This window comes from Maylandia zebra, linkage group LG16, assembly GCF_041146795.1.
Source record: "Maylandia zebra isolate NMK-2024a linkage group LG16, Mzebra_GT3a, whole genome shotgun sequence".
Taxonomy (NCBI): Eukaryota; Metazoa; Chordata; class Actinopteri; order Cichliformes; family Cichlidae; genus Maylandia; species Maylandia zebra.
Genome location: NC_135182.1, coordinates 11,039,394 through 11,058,070, shown reverse-complemented (window position 1 = coordinate 11,058,070; position 18,677 = coordinate 11,039,394). Strand labels below are relative to the sequence as shown.

The 18,677-nt window shown below is 39.8% G+C and overlaps 1 protein-coding gene across 3 annotated transcripts in view; it reads left to right on the top strand.

Moving 5' to 3' along the window:
* The window catches only part of dgkg (diacylglycerol kinase, gamma), a 166,255-nt gene extending 151,939 nt beyond the window's left edge, over positions 1–14,316 (top strand). For all 3 annotated transcript variants that reach the window (XM_014410488.4, XM_014410489.4, XM_014410487.4), the window contains 3 exons: positions 5,604–5,724; positions 7,281–7,341; positions 9,370–14,316. In XM_014410488.4, coding sequence (XP_014265974.1) covers positions 5,604–5,724; positions 7,281–7,341; positions 9,370–9,468 — 281 coding nt within the window. In that variant the 3' untranslated portion in view covers positions 9,469–14,316. The remainder of the gene's footprint in view (positions 1–5,603; positions 5,725–7,280; positions 7,342–9,369) is intronic.
* Positions 14,317–18,677: the final 4,361 nt, after the last annotated feature.

The following is an 18,677-nucleotide window of genomic DNA, read 5'->3' as shown; positions in this document are numbered from 1 at the left end:
GGGGTTGGTTCAACCAGCAGCCACAGTGCAGAAGCCACAGGGGGCCGCAGCCACAAGCCCCCAGGATCCTCCGGCTTCCGACTACAACAGAGCGGACTGAGCCCCCGGCCCTGAGACACGAGATCCAAGTGCCCTCCACACCCTGGAAGGGGCCCGACACAGAGAACCACTAATGCACCGGCGAGCTAGTTTCGTTCTTAAAGATGTTGATGTAGCAAGCAGACACATTTTGTTTGCTAATTAGTGCCAGTAACAGACTAATAAAACCCTCAAATTAAGCACAAAATTCCTCCCCCCCCCCCCCCCCCCCCCCCTCCACAGACACACACAGACACTTTGCAGCCGAAATTTCCTAATTTTAACATAAATATCTTTTAAATTTTTATATTAACACACATATTTGCACGTAATGAACATAATGAAAGACTCACTTCTTTTCCTCACATGAATTTCACAAATGCATTTACAGGCAGGCTTTTAATCCTTACCGGGACTCACAAAACTGAAATACAGTCTTTGAGTGATTTCTAAATGTGCACTCTTTACTCTGCTCTGACATTTTCTTTTGAATTGTCCTCTTAAATATTAAAGAGTACCAGTGAGTCAGCACAGACGTTTTCCCCGATAAACTCTTATAATCATCGTCGTCGTCGTCGTCTTTGGAGCACTTTGCAAATACCACACATGCACCAACACATGGGAGTGCTTGCATTACTCAGCAGGTATTCTAATTTCACCAAAGAACTGGTAACTATTCTTTTTTTTAAGTAGATGCAAAAAGCAAGATGAGAAATGTTGCAAAACCAGTTCCAGTCCACAGTGGAGCTTTTTACCCTCAAACTGTAAATCTATATTAGCAATTAATAAGATCCATAAGATTTGTTACTAGAATATTTTTAATGACTTATCAGGTCTTTTCCTTCATCTGTGATATATTCATGATCTAATGTCATTACTGACAGGTTAATGAAAATCAAAAATGATACAAAGAAAATTTCATTAGACAATTTTTATGTTATTTCTACAAAATGATTTATTTTCAATACTGCTAGAAACCTAAGTTTTAGATGATGAACTAGTGACTCCAAAATCCTTCAGTCAACATGACAATTCAAATGAAGTCATCAGTAGACAGGTTACATACTGCACCACCTTCTTTCGTAAAATCTTCCACACATGAAATTTTATGAGACTTGTTTTGGGTCCTGTGGCCTTTTGCCAAGCCCATTTCCTCTTCAGAGCAAAGAAGAAACACGAGCACTTCCTGTTTGTATTTTGAAATAAAACCAGCAGGGTCTGACGAAATTAGGAAATTATTCAACATTGTTCAGACCGTATCAGACAGACAGAGCCCTAACAGTTTCAGCTTTGTAGGCTGGCTGCAGGAGTGAGATGCTCGGAGAACGGTTCGACGCGCTCTGTGGGTGCTGTTGGCAGACATTTGTTCTTCACTCGTGCACAGAAGCAAACTTTGCTGGAGCCTTCACATCAAACATTATTTATCTACTCTCTTTGTACTTTGATTTTTTGTACCTTTTCCCCACCATTAACATTTGGAATATTCAACCTTTGCAGATATTTAGCGGAGGCTTCGACTGACATTAAGCTGTTGAGTCAGTGCAACAGCATAAAGGCACTCAGGAGAAACCCAGTGCCTTTTGTATGCATGAGCAATGACTGCAGCGTGCTCAGGCACCTGCCTGCCTGCCTGAATAAAGTTAATCAACTCTGAGCGCACCACACTAGCCTGCATGATTAGCCACGGAGGTTACAGAAGGTGGGATATGACTCAATGCAGAGTCTATTTTTTGTGCCCAAACCACACTATCCACTTTCCATTATCATTATTATTATTATTGTTATTAAGTATAAACACAAAATAAATAAAAGTCAAAGTTCTTCAGCTTGGTTCTTGTTCCTCTGTGATCTGTAAGCCGCCTCAGTTTATTAGTGCAGACAAAATTGCCACCAGCACAAATTCTGCTGTAGCGCCTCACAAATTATCACACTGACTGTGAACACAAATCATTCATTTCACAACAATTTGTAAAACATGCAAAATTGCTGCCGGGCCACTCGGATGCATAATTCCCCCAATCCCAGTGGATCCTTTAAAAGCTATGTGAAGTGAAAGTGAAATGTCAAATGACATCATCAATGACCATCAATGACCTTTAAGATCATGTCTGTAAATATTGACTGTAAGGCCTCGCACCTGTCGAGCACAGTGAGAACAGAAAAGGGAAAAGCCCGGCAGAAGGTTTGATGAAGAGCCACGGCCTGCTAAAGCGTTCACAGTCTCAGAAGTGACAGGGCGCACTTTGTGTAGTGCATTATTTAACCAGGTCTGCTTGTTTTTGCTGTCACGTGTCTAATGTTTGGGAGAGACACAGTGAAAGGAATAGAATAATCCTTTAATTGTCCCACAAGGGGAAATTTGGTTGTAACAGCAGCCAGAAAGACACATATACAAACAAACAGGACACAGAACAGACACATACACCATTTTTTTCTTACATATTTACATTAAGGACAATGGTTACTATAAACAGAGTACTGTAAGCAAGGATAAGAGTGTGTGGACTGTTAATTGCGTGTGCCAGCTCTGACCCTACTGTAGTGACGATTTTGTCAAACTGTGAACAACGATGAACTGATCAGAGATGATGACTGAGGTTCCTCGAGCTACCCTTGAGACCAAATCTGAGTCAATCCCTGGATTCTCATGTTTATGTTTATTTTATATACATTAACACTTACACTCACAATGCATGTCTGTATTAGCCATACAGGTTCATTTTAATCCACAGTAGATAGGAACAACACATTTGTTTTCTAAAACTGACATGACTGTAGCTCAGAAGGTAGAGCAGGTCATCTACTGATCTGAAGGTTGGTGGTTTGATCCCTGGCTCCTCCAGTCTTCATATCAAGTATCCTTGGGCAAGGTGCTAACCCCAAGTTGCTCTCCAATGCATCCATTGGAGTGTGAATGTACTTCGAAAGCACTATTTATAGAGAACGTGCTTGGGTGAATGTGGCATGTTGTAAAGAGCACTTTGAGTACTACGAAAAGTGCTATATAAGAATCAGTCCATTTACTTTAGATATCAAAACAATAAATACACAAGAAAAAGACTACAAAGAAGTGCTGGTGCAGAGCATTTCCATCATGTGACTCAACTCTTACAGGATGTATTTTACCACTGAGAGTCTCCCACGTCATCAGGAGCAATGTAAGTCCAGTGATGGACACCAGTTCCCGGTGCCTCTAATGCCTTTAATGTGTATTTATTTTTTTCTGGTATCATAAAAAGCTTATAGACATAAATGATTACAAGGGTTATCGCACTAGCTAGGCTGCAACTTCACTGGATGTTATGAATAATTTACTGTTATGAATAATAACAAACGGGCAGTATCCTGTGCAGCATTACAGGAAAGATACTGTGGAAACTTCCCTTTCAGTGGATTCACACGCTGCTAACTACTCTTGGCTATTTTTCTGGGGGCTTTTTTGTTCCCACCAGCCCAAAAAAACATACCAACCACACCAACTGTGCAGCAGCAGCATTAATGTTCTAATTTAATCAGCTGCTTGCCCGTTTTTGAAGTTTTTTGAAGTTTAAATAGCCTGCATAAACAGCCTTAGTGCTGCTATGACTACTGTCTTGAAAAGACATGCCAATGTTACCAAATATAGCTTGAAAAGATTTGAATGAATTCTGATAAAACTTTGTAGGGGTGTAGAGTGTGCTCATGTTAACAACCCATTAAAATTTGGCTTACATCAACAAAGGTCTTCAAGGTCAACGTAATGATATATTTGCTTATAACCTAGAAACTATGATCCTTTCAACTGTGCTTTGTACATTGTCAACATATAAAAAGTGCCATCTAAGGATTTAAAATATCATTTGACCTCTGAACTCCCCTTTAAGGTCTGTAGATCAATCTGGTCAAAGTGATAATAAAGCCACACAAAGGTATTTAAAACTATGTGTCTTAATACCAGCCAGGGAACGATGTATGAGGATTCTAAATATCACATTATAGTTTGCATTTGATCTCTAGTAACACTGTTCCATTTCACAACTGCCTTTGTCTTTATTTCTCCATCTAATTAAAAAATAACTCTTCTCAAAATGATGTCCAGTATATTCAAATCGATTTCAACAGGGCAAATAACAAAAGCCTGCCCTTTGGTTCTTACTGCACTACAAATGTCTTAAATTGTGCTTAAAAAGATCAAAGAAAACAAGATGACTCTATAGGAAATACAATACCTCTGCCATAAAAGTCAATACTGCCCAGAGAGTGAGCTGAGGTTTGGGCTCCAAGTGCTTCTTCTTTAAGGTTTGAGTAAGGCAAGAATTTTTGTTTCTTATTCTTCCAACCCAAAGTTGTGGGGACCGTTTTGTTTTTTTGTTTTTTTTTTCTAGTTTGAAGTCATTTCATGATAAATTAAATGGCAAAATCCCTGCTGCCATAGAAACTGTACATGTAACTTTACTAGCGCTGTCTGTTTTATTAGAACAAATAACTTCAGTTATATCTGGCCAGGGTGAGCTGGAAGCATGCTAGGTGGTAGCATAGCTGTGTATGAAAGTTGCTATCCGGTCTTTAAGTGATGACGTGATGAACCCTGCTTCCAGGTCCAAACTATTTTGTGTTTATTAAGGCTGTTTTGTTTTTAACGTGTTTTAATGCTTTGTATCTTGCAGTGATCACCGTCGGCCTCTCTTGGTTTTATTACCACTGTTCATTGTAAAGCTCAGTTTTTAAAACCTTACGATGTAACTACAGCCCAGCCCATGCAGCAGTAAATTAATGACGTATTGTGGATGGATTATTTCAGTTGTTCTTCTGACTGAAGTTTGGTCTGTTTACAGCGTCCTGCTATGCGATTGCATTTGTCCCTGACCACCGGGAACCCTCACATTAACTGTTATCAAGTGGAAAAAAGTTAGCGTTCATCCTCCAGCTTCACTGTGTTAATGTGTTTATATTATGCTAATCATAGCTATGTCTTCTCTTCCTTAGTTCCCTTGAAAACAAGCAGTTGTGAGGTGATACTCACTGTTATGTCAAAAAACACAGTAAAGCAAAGTTTAGTCATTGGACACCTTCAACTATAATATCATACATGCTGCCTGGAGTCCTAGTTGTAGCATTAAGATTGGCTGGAAGCGAAGGTCTTCATTCAGTCACAGTAGGTGGAAAAAGTCGTTCTTAAAGTCCTGAAGAAGTAAATATATTGAAAATTGGATTAAAAAATAAAATTTCACATTTAATCAAAAAATCCTGCTAAAAGTCTTTAAAAGATACAAATATATCTGACACTACCATTTGTGTTTGATGGGACCAAGTAGGAAGCATCATTTCCAGAGATTAAATCCAGGTCTTTGCAGTGAAGAACAATTGCTTTTTCTCACTACTGTGGCACCCCAAGCAGTTACCTTGAGTCACTTGAGAAATTTGACCTTGGCCTCAAATGGAACACATTTGTATTCCAAAGCGGCAAAAAATGTGTATTTTCTTTGTAAATTCCAAAATCATGCCACAGTTTCCATGTCTCTAATACTCTCTCTGTGACCATTCAGACTTTAGTGACCAACTGCTGGAGGTGGTTGGCTTGGAGGGGGCTATAGAGATGGGGCAGATCTACACTGGGCTGAAGAGCGCAGGACGCAGGCTGGCTCAGTGCACCAATGTCACCATCAGGTCAGCACCCCCATCTCCCTGCTGTTCCTCACATCTTCTTGCCCACTTTGAACGATCCTCTTCCCTTCTGTCACCTTCTGTACTCCGTTCTCCATCCTGCCTTTGTCTCGTGTCACTACCCCTGCCTGTCTTTATCTTCCTTCTGATCAACCAACTGGAAGCTGTACTTGGTGCACCAATTGCATCCATCTCCTATACATGCAGGATAAAAAATGTATTCCTTGCGAGTGTTTTTGTGCATTTTAAAATCCCTGCAGTGTCCAAACAATAACATGCCTGCAGCTAATAAATAATATATTCCAAATGCATGTCGTGCTAAGAGTGTTGTTGGAGCTCTGGGCTGACTTGCAGGCTGACAAATGGGCTGTAGTTTGGAGTTCTCATAGCTAGATTTGGGTTTCCTTGCAGGTTTTCCAATTACGCAGAAAAATGAAGATGCTACACTAGTGAACCCTTATTCTTCTTTGTGTATTTATAGAGAACCTTGAGGCTGTTCAGCTGATGTCTCATGGTGGGGAAGATATTATCTCAGACTGATGAATGTTAATTGTGGTTCTGAATTATGTAAATGCCATCTGCCCATATCCATGTGAGTCTGTGCAGACTCATGTCATGTGTGGCCTATAATTAATGATCGAGCTGATTTTTCCCGCAAACAAAAACATTATTTGTTTGTGCAAACAATCTTTGATGCACTGTTGCTGCACAAAAAACACAGTTTGTCATTCTTATTAACCCTCTGATGTCAAAGTCATCATCAGTGAAGGCCTTAACCTATCATTACATATCAAAATATGTCATTTAAAAAAATTATTCCAAAAAAAAGATGTAAATGCACCTAACTTACTGTTCAATAACTGTTAGAAGTCAGTGCAGTAAAGAATTAACTGGATATGATTCGGTGCAAATTCAAATACACTTAGTAGTCTACACAGCACTCAGTGCTGTGAGTGTTCAGTGAGAGGGTAAAAGTGCCATAAATGTGAGTCCATTTACTGAAATTGTATTGTGGATTGCTTTTTGGTTTTACACTTTATTTTATCCAAAGAATGATCTCGTCGCTTGGCCCATTTAACATGCCTAGTGTGCCAGTTACTGCAGCAAAGAAGTGACATTACAAGTTGTTCTCTCACTTGTTCAATAAACCACCACTAATATTTTCCTAGACCAGAATTAAAGGGGCATTCATCCCAGTCATTCTCCCACACTGTGTTTCTCCAGTCACAGAGGCATGCCTGAAAGTCCTAAACCAACTCTGTGTGTGTGTGTGTGTGTGTGTGTGTGTGTGTGTGTGTGTGTGTGTGTGTGTGTGTGTGTGTGTGTGTGTGTACAGTAGTTGTGTGAGTTTAAAGAGTGGGAGTTTGTCTGGGAAAGGGTCTCATGGGAACAGAGGGTGCAGTGTCTCACCCTGTCCTAGGACAGTGTTAACAGGCCTCAGAGGTGTGTGTGACCCTCATAACCCCCAACCCCACCCTGCCCTCTCGTCTTCCACTCTCACTGTCTCTGCCCTCTGCCCACTCTTTCTTGTTCTTCATCCCTCTGATGTCTCTTCACAGGACGTCCCGACGGCTACCAATGCAGATTGATGGTGAGCCCTGGATGCAGCCTCCCTGCACGGTGAGACTGAACACCACTACACCACAGTGTGCCAGCACTACAGTTTAAATCAATCACTAGAATTAAGATTTAAACTGCACTTGCTCAGGCCCACGTTCCATATGACGTAAAGTACTATAGGCATGAATGATGCCTTGATGGAAGACTGTTGCTTTATTCTTCGTCAAATTTCATTTTTTAGAAAAGTCATTGCTCAGATTTGTTCAGACAACTGTCTGGTTTAAATGACTGCTCTTATACACTTCATTACTAATTTGCTAATAGTACAGTAATATTCTATATTTGTAAATGAGCCCACCTGAGAATTTCCTCACAGGCTTCAATGAGACGGGTAAGGAACAAATCAGCCATTCACAAAATTTTCACAACAATCTAGCAAAGACAATATTATTTTTGGTCTATTTTGCTGTTGTGTAGACTTGTGCATGTGTCAAACTAAATCAAACAACAACAGCAATAGAGTACATACCACCTTCAATATGTGGGTCCATGGTTGACAACTGGTACAGTGTTCCAAGGTTTGAAAGCCTCATCTTTAGTTCTCCAAATACACATATGGCTAAATCTTTGTCTTATCTGATGTAAAACACGGTTCACTGTGGACAGTGATGCTAGTGTCCCAGCAGTTTCCAGTTCATGGCAGGCCTGAGCCTTGGTGCTTTCTGGAGGGAGAAACACAGCCCAGCCCCCAATGACAGAGTTTGTACCTGGCAGGCGCAGCAGGCATAGCGCAGTTATTTTGTGGATCTGTGACTGTTCTGGTCGGGCCTCGTGCCAGTCAGGTGACCCGCAAAGACACAAAGCATGACAATAACCTAACTGCTGTGGTGGGAATGAAGTTAGAGCAAGTGTGGTTGGTGAACCAGCCCACGTTCTAGTGAGGTGATAAAACCAGTTTAAATGTGTGTTTGAAATCATTGTTCTGTCGAAACACCCAGTTGTGTCCAAGTTTCAGCTGCCAAGCTGCTGAACTGAGGTGGATTTGAAGAATTTGGAGGTAGTCCTCCTTCTTCATTACTTTGTGCAATGTACTAGTACCACTGGCAGCAAAACCGTTCCAAACCACCTTCACCATTACTTATTCAAATTTACCTCATCAATGTGGCCAAATGGCTAAATCTTTGTCTCGTCTGACGTAAAAGTCGCTTCACTGTGGACGGTGATGCAAGTGTTCCAGCAGCTTTCAGGTCATGGCATTTTTGAGCCTCGGTGTTTCCTGGCTTGTTCCTCTAGATCATCTGAGGGTGACGGTTCAATCAAAGTGGTGACAATTCTAAATAACTTGTACTTAAATACAATTTGATCTGATGTTAATCAAATCTGGAGTTGGTAATAAATGGCTCCAAGAGAGCTTTCTAACTTGTGGAATTCTACAATAGTTCTTCCATCTTCACTGAGTTCCTTGGAGTTTCCCATCGTCCCATTGATTGGTCAAATCCAAATCTTTCTTATGCTGTGGCCAAACAGAATCAAGTTAAAACATACTGCAGAACCACTAATTAAACTATCTGAGTGTATAATTCTGTCTTTCTGAACTTCTGACTGCAATTCCAAAATTCCAGGTGAGAATGTGTTGGTTGAACTGACTTTATCATGTTCACACTAAACACTACACCAGATTTGACTTTCACTGTGTTTCTCTGGATGTAGTTTAGGGTCTTTTAAAGATTCTCTGGTATCTCAGTGAGCAGGCATTTATCCCTAAAACTGATAAAGTAAACTTGCCGTGTAACAGTTCTGTCCACTTCCTCCTCTGCTTACACCCAATCTCCACCACTGTCGTGCCATCAAACATCCCAGCAAGAGGAAGTAAATTACTGTCAATTCATTCTCTCAGCATTTCAAACATTTTCATTTTATTTCTTAGCAGACCTTCAGAGAAGGGAAAAATACAGAGCTTTGTTGTGTTATATGAGTTATTTGCAAGGTCACAGTAATTTGTCTGTCAAACCAGATAAATCCTGGTAAACAAATCAAAGACATTCACCTCCGTATAGATTATAATTTCTTTCTCTGTGATTTTTGCAGGTCAGGATCACGCACAAGAACCAGGTGCCCATTTTACTGGGCCCACCTCAAAAGACGCCTTTCTTCTTCTTCAAGAAACGCAACCGGAGCCGTGATTAGAACATAGGCATTTACACAAATGAAAAAAACAGACACACACACACATATACAGTACATATATACACACACGCCCACTGTACAGGCAGCAAAATGGGCCAACTGGTACACTGCACACAGTTTGAACACAGGAATAAAATACGGACAAGTGGAAAATTCCTCATGTTGGGATGCCTACAGACAATTGATTCCCAAAGTAACCTGTACTGATGGCTAACAAAACAAGAGGACTCTCAGTATATAGTACCGACCTACTCCTGTGTAACAATCATCCTCCAAGTCTTGTCTCAAACTTTTAAATATGGGTTTAGTCTCAGCCACTTTTACAATTTCTAAGACTCTCAGTCTAAACCACCCCCTGCTCAACAAACTCAGCCATATACCAGTACTGCACTGCCTCCTAAACACAACTTTGGCTGCTGGGATTTCTGCACAGCTCAGAAAAGAAATAAAGGAAGTAATTGTGTGGGGATGGAGGGTGTAAAGGAACCAGCTGGTATGATGAGAAAAACTACTACAGTGAAAAACAGGGTTAAAGTGAGAATGGTATGGCAGTAGCTGTGGCTGTTTACAAGGTCAGTGAGTAAATAGAGTAAGATCCACCTCTTTGTTATGAATAATGAAACAGCGGTTGCTTGTAAGAGCTCGCACTCCAGGATGTCCCCACAGACTAGCAACACAGTACAGCCAAGGAAAGGAGAGGAGTGGAAAGCCTCATTCATTATTGACTTATTTTGTTTGTGGATTGTTCGCATTGAGGCGTAACAGTGGTCTGGAATAGGTGGAAACATGCAGGGAGCTCAGCCTCTTAGCATGACTGGCCTACAAACAAAAACCCCACAGTATTCGCAGATGTGCAGACGATCTGGAAGTAGACTTCAGGCTGTCTCCATATAAACCAACTAGAGACTAGACTAAAAGTAGAGCTTAGAGACACTCTAGTTCATCTTTGCTTTCTCAGAGAGCTCATTTGTCATCTGTGGCTGCACACCATCACTACGATAAAGATCAAATCAACAGCAGCCACTGTGCATGCTTCTAGAGGACTGGGATAAATCCCCTCAAGGGCATAAGAGCAGGGCCCCTGGGGTTTTTATTTACCAGAGCATTGACAAGAGGACTAAATTTATCCTTCTATTTCAGGGAGTGTCTATCTCTCCTTCACTGAAACCTTACCCTTAATAACATGTCAAACATCAATTCACAATGTCAAGTGAGCTGTCAGAGTGCATATCCCAGTGCCAGTAGGGCACTACTGCAAGGTGCCATGTGGTGCGATTCATCATTTGTCAAAACAGAAGGCCGTGTGCCTGAGACGATGGAGTTCATTGTTTAAAGAATGTAACCATATTACTGTTCCAACAAATACGGCAAAGTATATTATAATTTATGTGCAGACAAACTATATGTATATTTCTGGAAAGTAGGTGTAGGTCATGTATACTATACACACAAATGTGTTTTTAATATATCACTGTTAATAATGTGGAATTTTTAGCTTAGAGGGGCTCAGATCAGTGTTCTTCACCATGCAGAGCTGCTGCAGTTGTTCTCTGAAGACAGTTTTCTACACTGATGCAGACCGTTACATTTGAATCTACTGTCCTGTCGCCTTCACTTCCTAGGTGGTCTTGTACACAGTGAGTAAGGAACAGGGAAAAATTTCGATTTTGCACCATTCATGGCAAAACGATCTCATGGTTCAAATACTTAGTTTGCAGAGCTTTTACAATAATCTTATATCAACAGCCGTGCAATGAAAGCTGATTGCATATCAGAGTAAGATAAGATAACCTTTATTAGTCCCACGCATGGGAAATTTGTTTTGTTACAGCAGTGGACAGTGCAAAGTTACATAGAAAAAATAGAGAAAAACACTGGAATAAGATATCAATAAGATACTATAGATCAATAAATCTAAATGAATAATGTGAGCTTATGGCCGATATATTGACAGAAGCAAATAAATCAAAAGAAACTGTAGTATATAGAAGATGAATGTAGCCTCTGGGTCTGACAAGTGAAGTCAATGCCGAAGTGCCTTAAACCTGAATTTGGTATGGTGTCCAGCAGGGGGCGACTCCTCTGGCTTAAAAAGACTTCTGGAAGAAGTCTATGAGAAAACTGCCCTCAGTCCCCGTGATTTGTGACAAGAGATAACCTTTTCCTGATGACGTTATGGTCACAGTTGACAGACAAAAGTCTTTTTAAATACATCATGATGTTCATTTTGTAATTTGTTTCTCATTAGAGTAAAAAAGAACATGTGAATAACAAATTGGATTGCAGCTCGGCTGCTCGTTCAGATCCACCCTTTGCCTTCACTTCCTGATTCAAAACCACAAGATTAAAAAGCTCACTTTAGTAACTAATGGCTGACATGAGCATCTTTTATACACAGCCTATGCTACAAACATGTCTGTAGTCATGCTAGCAGCTACATATCAGCTGCAGAAGCTCAGAGCAATAAGCAAGTGGTGCAAATGCTTACCTGAACAGCCAACCAATGGTACTTTCAGCCAGTCTGTTTCCATTGTGGTCAAGGATCGACACAACTTAAAAGTGAGTGAATCATTTTGCACCAGCTTTGACTTGACTTGCCAGTGTGCCAAAACAGCAATGTAGGGATAGCTGCTCTGTCTGGGTTTGTCAGCCAGGGTCTGTGAGCAATTCTGCTGAGCAACCATATTGAGCCACAGCCAACAGTTTTTAGGGTTGTCAGAAATAAATACAACAGAGTAGATACTTCTTTTCAGCCTAGAAAGGGCCCCTAGATGGGAAACCAAAACTTCTATGGGAATCCAGTCAATAAGCAATTCCCAAATCAGAATCATCCAGCAAGTTACTCATTAACAAGACACTGAAAAGAAGTCTTTGCTAGAAGTCTAAACAATGTTGAGATTTGGTTGAAAGGTGAAAACAGCATATAAAAAGCCTCCTTGCTAATAAATGTGGTCAAAAAATAAACGAATTATCTTCAAACCCACAACTTTCACGCTGTCAGACTAGCAATGGAAACAATAACTTTTGATTGTGTGAAAGCTGGTAGAAAGAAGCTCACCGTGCAACACAAAATTCAACAATAACATAATTCTCGTGTAGACATCTATAAACGGCAAAAACATTTTACATTTAAAAAGTTGCGACTCATGAATAATAAGAGTCTGTGTACCTGTGGGATTAAAATCATTTCACAATCAAATCAAATCTCAAATGAATATTGTATTGGAGAAAGAAATCACACATGGCTTTGGGTCTTTAATGCAGACCTTTGACGCTTAGCCTGCTTGGTGACTTCCCATCTCCTTCTCTCCATCTTGTCCTTCTCTGTGTGTTTATATGCAACCATGGCATGTCATTAGCTTTCTGTGTACCCTCTGAGGTTTGTGTTTTATCCTGTTTGCTTTTAGTGCTCTCTCTATACTCATTTTCCCCTCTTCCCTTTGCTCTCTCCACCCAACCAGGTGAGGCAGATACCAGCCTCTCCCTGAGCCTGTGTCTACTTGTCACCAGGCGCTTGCTCTTATTCGATAAGCTGATTGTTGTGGTTCTCTCTCTGATATTCTAGGGACTTCACTTACTCAGATGACTCTTAATGGGAAATGGTGCTATATAAACAAAACTGAAGTGAACTAAAATTGAATTGAATTTCCTTTTTTTTTTAGTAAGAAATAAATAAGGTTTATTTATATAGTGCTTCACAAAGTGCTTCACAATACAGAAACAGGTATACACCAAATTAAAATAAACAATCTGGAAAGCACAGTAACCTTTGGTCTTTAACCTGGACCTAGTTGCAGCCAACAAGGATTTTTATGTAGTCTTCAAAAGTCTTTTCACTTTTCACCCAAATTTAAAGATACATTGTTTCAAAGTCTTTGACTGTCGGACCAAATTTAGCCTAGAAAGCAGTGTCCATGCTGGTTACTGATAACATAGCAAATAGACAGAAAAGTGGGCAACCGTCAACTGAAATTGTAAGGGCAGTGGCTCAAATACTCTTGGAGACATTTGAGTGTTGACTAATACCAAATTTATGAATGTGTAAATTATTCCAATTACTTCGTGCTTTTCTTTTCTTTTCTTTTTTTTTTGAAAAATAGGGATCGACCACAAAAATCCAGCATATAAAGGTGACATGTGGACCTTAAATGAGATCATTCTGTTTAAAATACTGATCTAAATCTCAAGAAAATGACTAAAAATGTAATCCCAAACAAGTAATGTACACCTCTCAGAGAGTCTAAATGTGTATGTATTACAACTAAACAAGATGTGAGTTTGTGGAAAACTGTCCCACAGATATGACTGCAGAGACGCTCTGATGGTGCAAACTGAGCTCCGCCGTAGGGTCAGGCATTCATGCCTTTGTACTCTGGTTCCCTTTAAAAGCATGCCGAGTCTTCCCTCTCGCACCCAGGCCCCATAAAAACACACAAGATGTCCAGCCAAACCCCACCCAAACGTGATCAGCATCATTCAGGACGCTGGGTGGAGTTCAGGTTCATCATTTCATTCAAATATAAAGCCATTTAGCCTAACTGGTAAATAGTACAATACTGTGGAGATGTCACAACAGCATATCGTTATCCTTTAATCGGAGCGAGTGGAGCCTGGGTGCAGAGAGAGCTCAGTGATGAAAGAGTGCATGTTTACAGTAACTTTACATTTATTGAAAGAATGGTTTTAGACAGCTATATTACCATGTGTACATATTTGTTTACAATATTTTATCTGAAGTTAACTTACATCACCGCATGCCTGCTGAAACAAACTGAGAGTGAACAAAAAGGAGAGTGTGGATCAGACTAATCAGACTTATTTCTCTGCATTAAAAAAGCATAGCACAGATTTGTTTGTCGTGCGTCTTCATTTTTCTCCAGGCAGTCTAGTTATGTTAGAAATAAAGAAAGAAACCGAATTCCCACGTGAAGCTTAAATACCCATTTGGGATTTTTCACCAAAGCAAAGGGCAGACAACATGAATGCCCTCATAGAGAGCCTGAGTGATTTCTCAGTGTGTGTCACCACTCATATCTATTCTTGTTCTTTGGAGAAATCAATTGCCTTAACAAATAAATGGACTCGCTCTTTTCTCACAGCTTTGCACCGGCCTCACAGGAGTCGGAGAAAATCACCGCGTCACATACAGAATGAATATTTCTTTCAGCAGGATATTGTTCTGAAATCGACAATTTGCTTTAGCAACAACCAGCAACAGCTAATTCCGTTTTTACAATCCAGCAAATTCATTTTGAGCATGGTTAACATTGTAGTCTAACGTAATTTCACTCGGCTGACCTTTACTGGCAAACAGGGGATGTGATACAGTACTGTCTAATGTTAGCTGCTGATTGATTTTCCTGAAGCAATTAATATCTAGAGATATGCCTGCAAAACGACTGAAAAAGGTCTAAAATGCTGTTGCTATCATGGTTATCGTAGTCAGCACAGGTTTGTTCTCACTGAATATTGACGTTTACATTTTTAAAAAATTTAGTGATATCATTAAATATCTGGGCACATGGGTTTATTTGATTCCTTTAGTTAGTAATCTCTTGAAAGTTTTGTTTTTCCATGTGAGTTTTATGAGTGAATAATATTTTTGTACTGTCTATCTCTCAGTTCGCACACGCTCACATTTAAATGCATGTATACAAGGGAAATGTAAAGATCTTCTTGTGGAATTTGTTTATATATATATATAATCTAATATCACTGTTTTCCCACTTTTTAGACTTGGACTTTTTGCAAAATACAAAACCTTGAGAAAAGTCAAATATATTTTATACATATTTATAAATATTTCTATCCTTGGATCCTACCTGCTTAGCTTTGCACAACAGACAGATCAGAATAGTTCTCATTTATCTTTTACTGGACTTTTATGCAGCAGCAGGCAGTACTACAGAATTCACAGATTCTGTCCATCGTGACTTGCTCCTCATGGAATTTAGCTGCTTGTGCTAGTAATTCTACTTATTATCGCCTCTCAAATATGTGGAATTGTAGCTGGTTCTCGATGAAACAGGTTCTGCACCAGCGTCATGTTGGTTATAGGGGCTGGAACCTTGCCCAGCTGATGCTGGGCAAATAGTATCAGTTCATGTTTACCCTTATTGTAGAGTATAGAGGTAAGGCTCCAAAGACTGGAGGCAAAATTATTTCAACTTATTTCAACTTTTTTTGAGCTATATATAAATATATTCACTCTCTGAACACTTTAAAAAAAAAAAATTCAAGAAACAGAGGGGAGCAGCACACAAGTGAACATGAATAAAATAGGTGAGAACATTCACAAAAAGAAAATTAGCCTTAAATTTTGCAGAAAGCAACAAAAAGGCCAATGCAGAGAAACAAGAAGACTCATCCTAGACATCAGTAACAGAGGAATAAGCAGAAAGATGAGACAGAGGGAGATGAAGCCACACAAACACTGAGGGAATTAGACACACCAGAAAGAAGGAGCTGAAAATAGAAACTGAAATTTAATAAAAACCAAGAAATCAAAATGACCACTAGAACAGTACCGTGCTCTACAGGGTATACAAAACTTCACAGAAACTAAACAGACATCAGAACTCAGATATACATACAGCATGAAGTAATACTCAGTACAGAGTATAGCTGGGTGAAGCACCTTGATGATCACTCACTGTTTACTGTAAACCTTTCTGTGCTGTGCTGGCATGTGAGGTTGTGTGTGTTTGCATGTGACAGGCTACAACAGACATGCATCAACACAGTGGACTCCATATTTACCTAACCCTGATTAAGATAAGAGCTTAGAGAGTTACAGCTAAGACATACTGTAAGAAAATGATGACAGTATCACAGACTAGGGAACTTCTGGCATCATCGGTTGTACGTTATACAAAGGACAAGATTATCATGTAATAACAACAGTTATTACATACATAACAACAGTAATTTGAGTCTGTCAAATTACAGAATAAACTGTCTGTGATATGAACCCTCTCTCCTGCCTCGGGGTCATGACTGAGGATCTTGACTGAATTAAAAGAGGCTGAAGAATCCGTATGACCAGTCTCTGCAGTGAGTCCGGTCTATCCTTACACTATGTCACCCTCACTGTGTGCTAGCTGTTAACATAGCTTCTGCTTGCATTCTCTCATATGTTTCCAACAAAGTTCAAACCAAGAAAACCGCATAATTTGTTTAAACCATGAAGTCAGTTTTAGTTTGGCTTGGTTGATTTTACTTGAAGCCTTTTCTTAAATTACGTTAAATCACATGGTTGTATGTGACTTAGACATAATACAGTAACTTGGTCGTGAATATGATTCTGATTTATACTGGATAGATCTTTGTTGGTAACAACCACTCCCCTGGTCCACTACTGCGGCATCATTAAGCTATACTGGAAGTAAATGTTAGTACATTTTACATTACAAACTTTAAAGAACAAATAAAACACAGCGACAGTGACAATGATGTCATTTAACCTGATATATCTTCGAAGCATCCAAGTTTGATGCAACAGAAATAGAGCTCAGCAATTCTACAAGCTAGTTATTATAATACAGGGTGTTCCAGGACAAGAGGTTCATCTTCAAAAAACATCTGCAGGAGGCCAAATCATATATAGAAATGAGTAGCTAATCTTTTGTTACATGTAAATGACTGTTTTGTTTATGTACTGTATGCATTATAGCTTATTGCCACAAAAAATAGGGGTTAAAGGGGTGAAACGATGACACAGACAACAGTGCTAGGTAGATTTTCCTAGGAGCTGATTTCTGGAGATCCAGGATACAGATGCAGGTTTTCAGGTGAGTGGAGTTCCAAGGACAAGTTTGGCTGATGTACAGGAGGGATACAGAACACAAGGACACCCAAAGGTAAGCTCAAAAACAGTGAGCCCAACATGCTGCTGCTTGTACTACTGTAGAAACCCGACAAAGGAAAAATAAATGAACTTCTCTTTAAGTACTCCAGGTGAGTGATTACTGAGGTGGAGCAGGTGTGTCAGCCAGATCCAGCTGGAACTGGTAGTGCATACCTCTCATATGTCCTCACAACTTCAGAGAAACCTTATTCACACACAAACAGTTACACACACAGTTACACACACAGTTGGTTTACGAAAGGGGGAGAAAGTGGAGGCTGGTTCTGAAGGCAAGTGGAGACAATGACGTGTTTTATTCAACTAATCTAACTCACAGTGTTTTGTTAATTTTGCTGCATTGACTCTGTCTTTATTTGTATGTGACTAAGTGACACCAGCAATCACTTTACACAGTTGTGACAGAATTGTGTTTCTGTCATTGCAATTAGAACAAGTTGCTGATTAGCATGTCTAACATGGAACTTATCAGTAAAACATTAACTGAAAGCATGCTTTTCTGCCAGAGAGCTGATCTTGCAGCACCAATCCAGACTACAGCATCAGCATTGTTGCATTTTTATGATTATTTTTAGTTACCGTCAGCAATTGGTAGCAGAGGGCAGGAAGACACCGAGTCGTTTTACACAGAAAATATTCAGGACAAAATTGACACACGGTGTGTTTATTGCCATTTACTGTACAGTACCATGCAAAATTCTTCAGAGACCCCTGATTTCTTTATACTGTGCGATGGGAAATTGGAAAACTCCAGAGAATATAAGATAAAATGGTTTGTACAATTCCACTGAGCTTGAAAGTCAGTAATTGCTATGATTTCCTTTATTCTTCAGAGCAACCGGAAGCTTCATCAGCAAGCTTTTTCGTCATTTCTTTAAGTCAGGCTTGGCCAACCCCAGGACTCGAGGGCCGGTGTCCTACAGGTTTAAGATCTCCCCCTGGGTCTACACACCTGAATCAAATGATTAGTTCATGACCAGGCCTCTGGAGAACTTCAAGACAAGTTGAGGAGGTCATTTAACCATTTAAATAAACTGTGCCGATCAAGGACACATCTAAAACCTGCAGTAATGTTGAGTTCTGGGCTTTGGGGAAGCCACTCCATGACTGATAGTGTTGTTGGTGGATCAAAATCTGGCAGTGGTTTTCATAATTCCATCAATTTTGACAAGATCCTGAACATCATTGGGCGAAATGCAGTCCCAAGCCATTACAGAACCTCCCTGGTGTTTTATAGCTGGCTCCTTCAGTAAATTCAACCAAAGAAATTGGAAGATTTGATAGGTTTTATTTGACAGCCTGTCCATAATAAAGTGCCCAAAGATACCATTTAAAATGGTTTCTT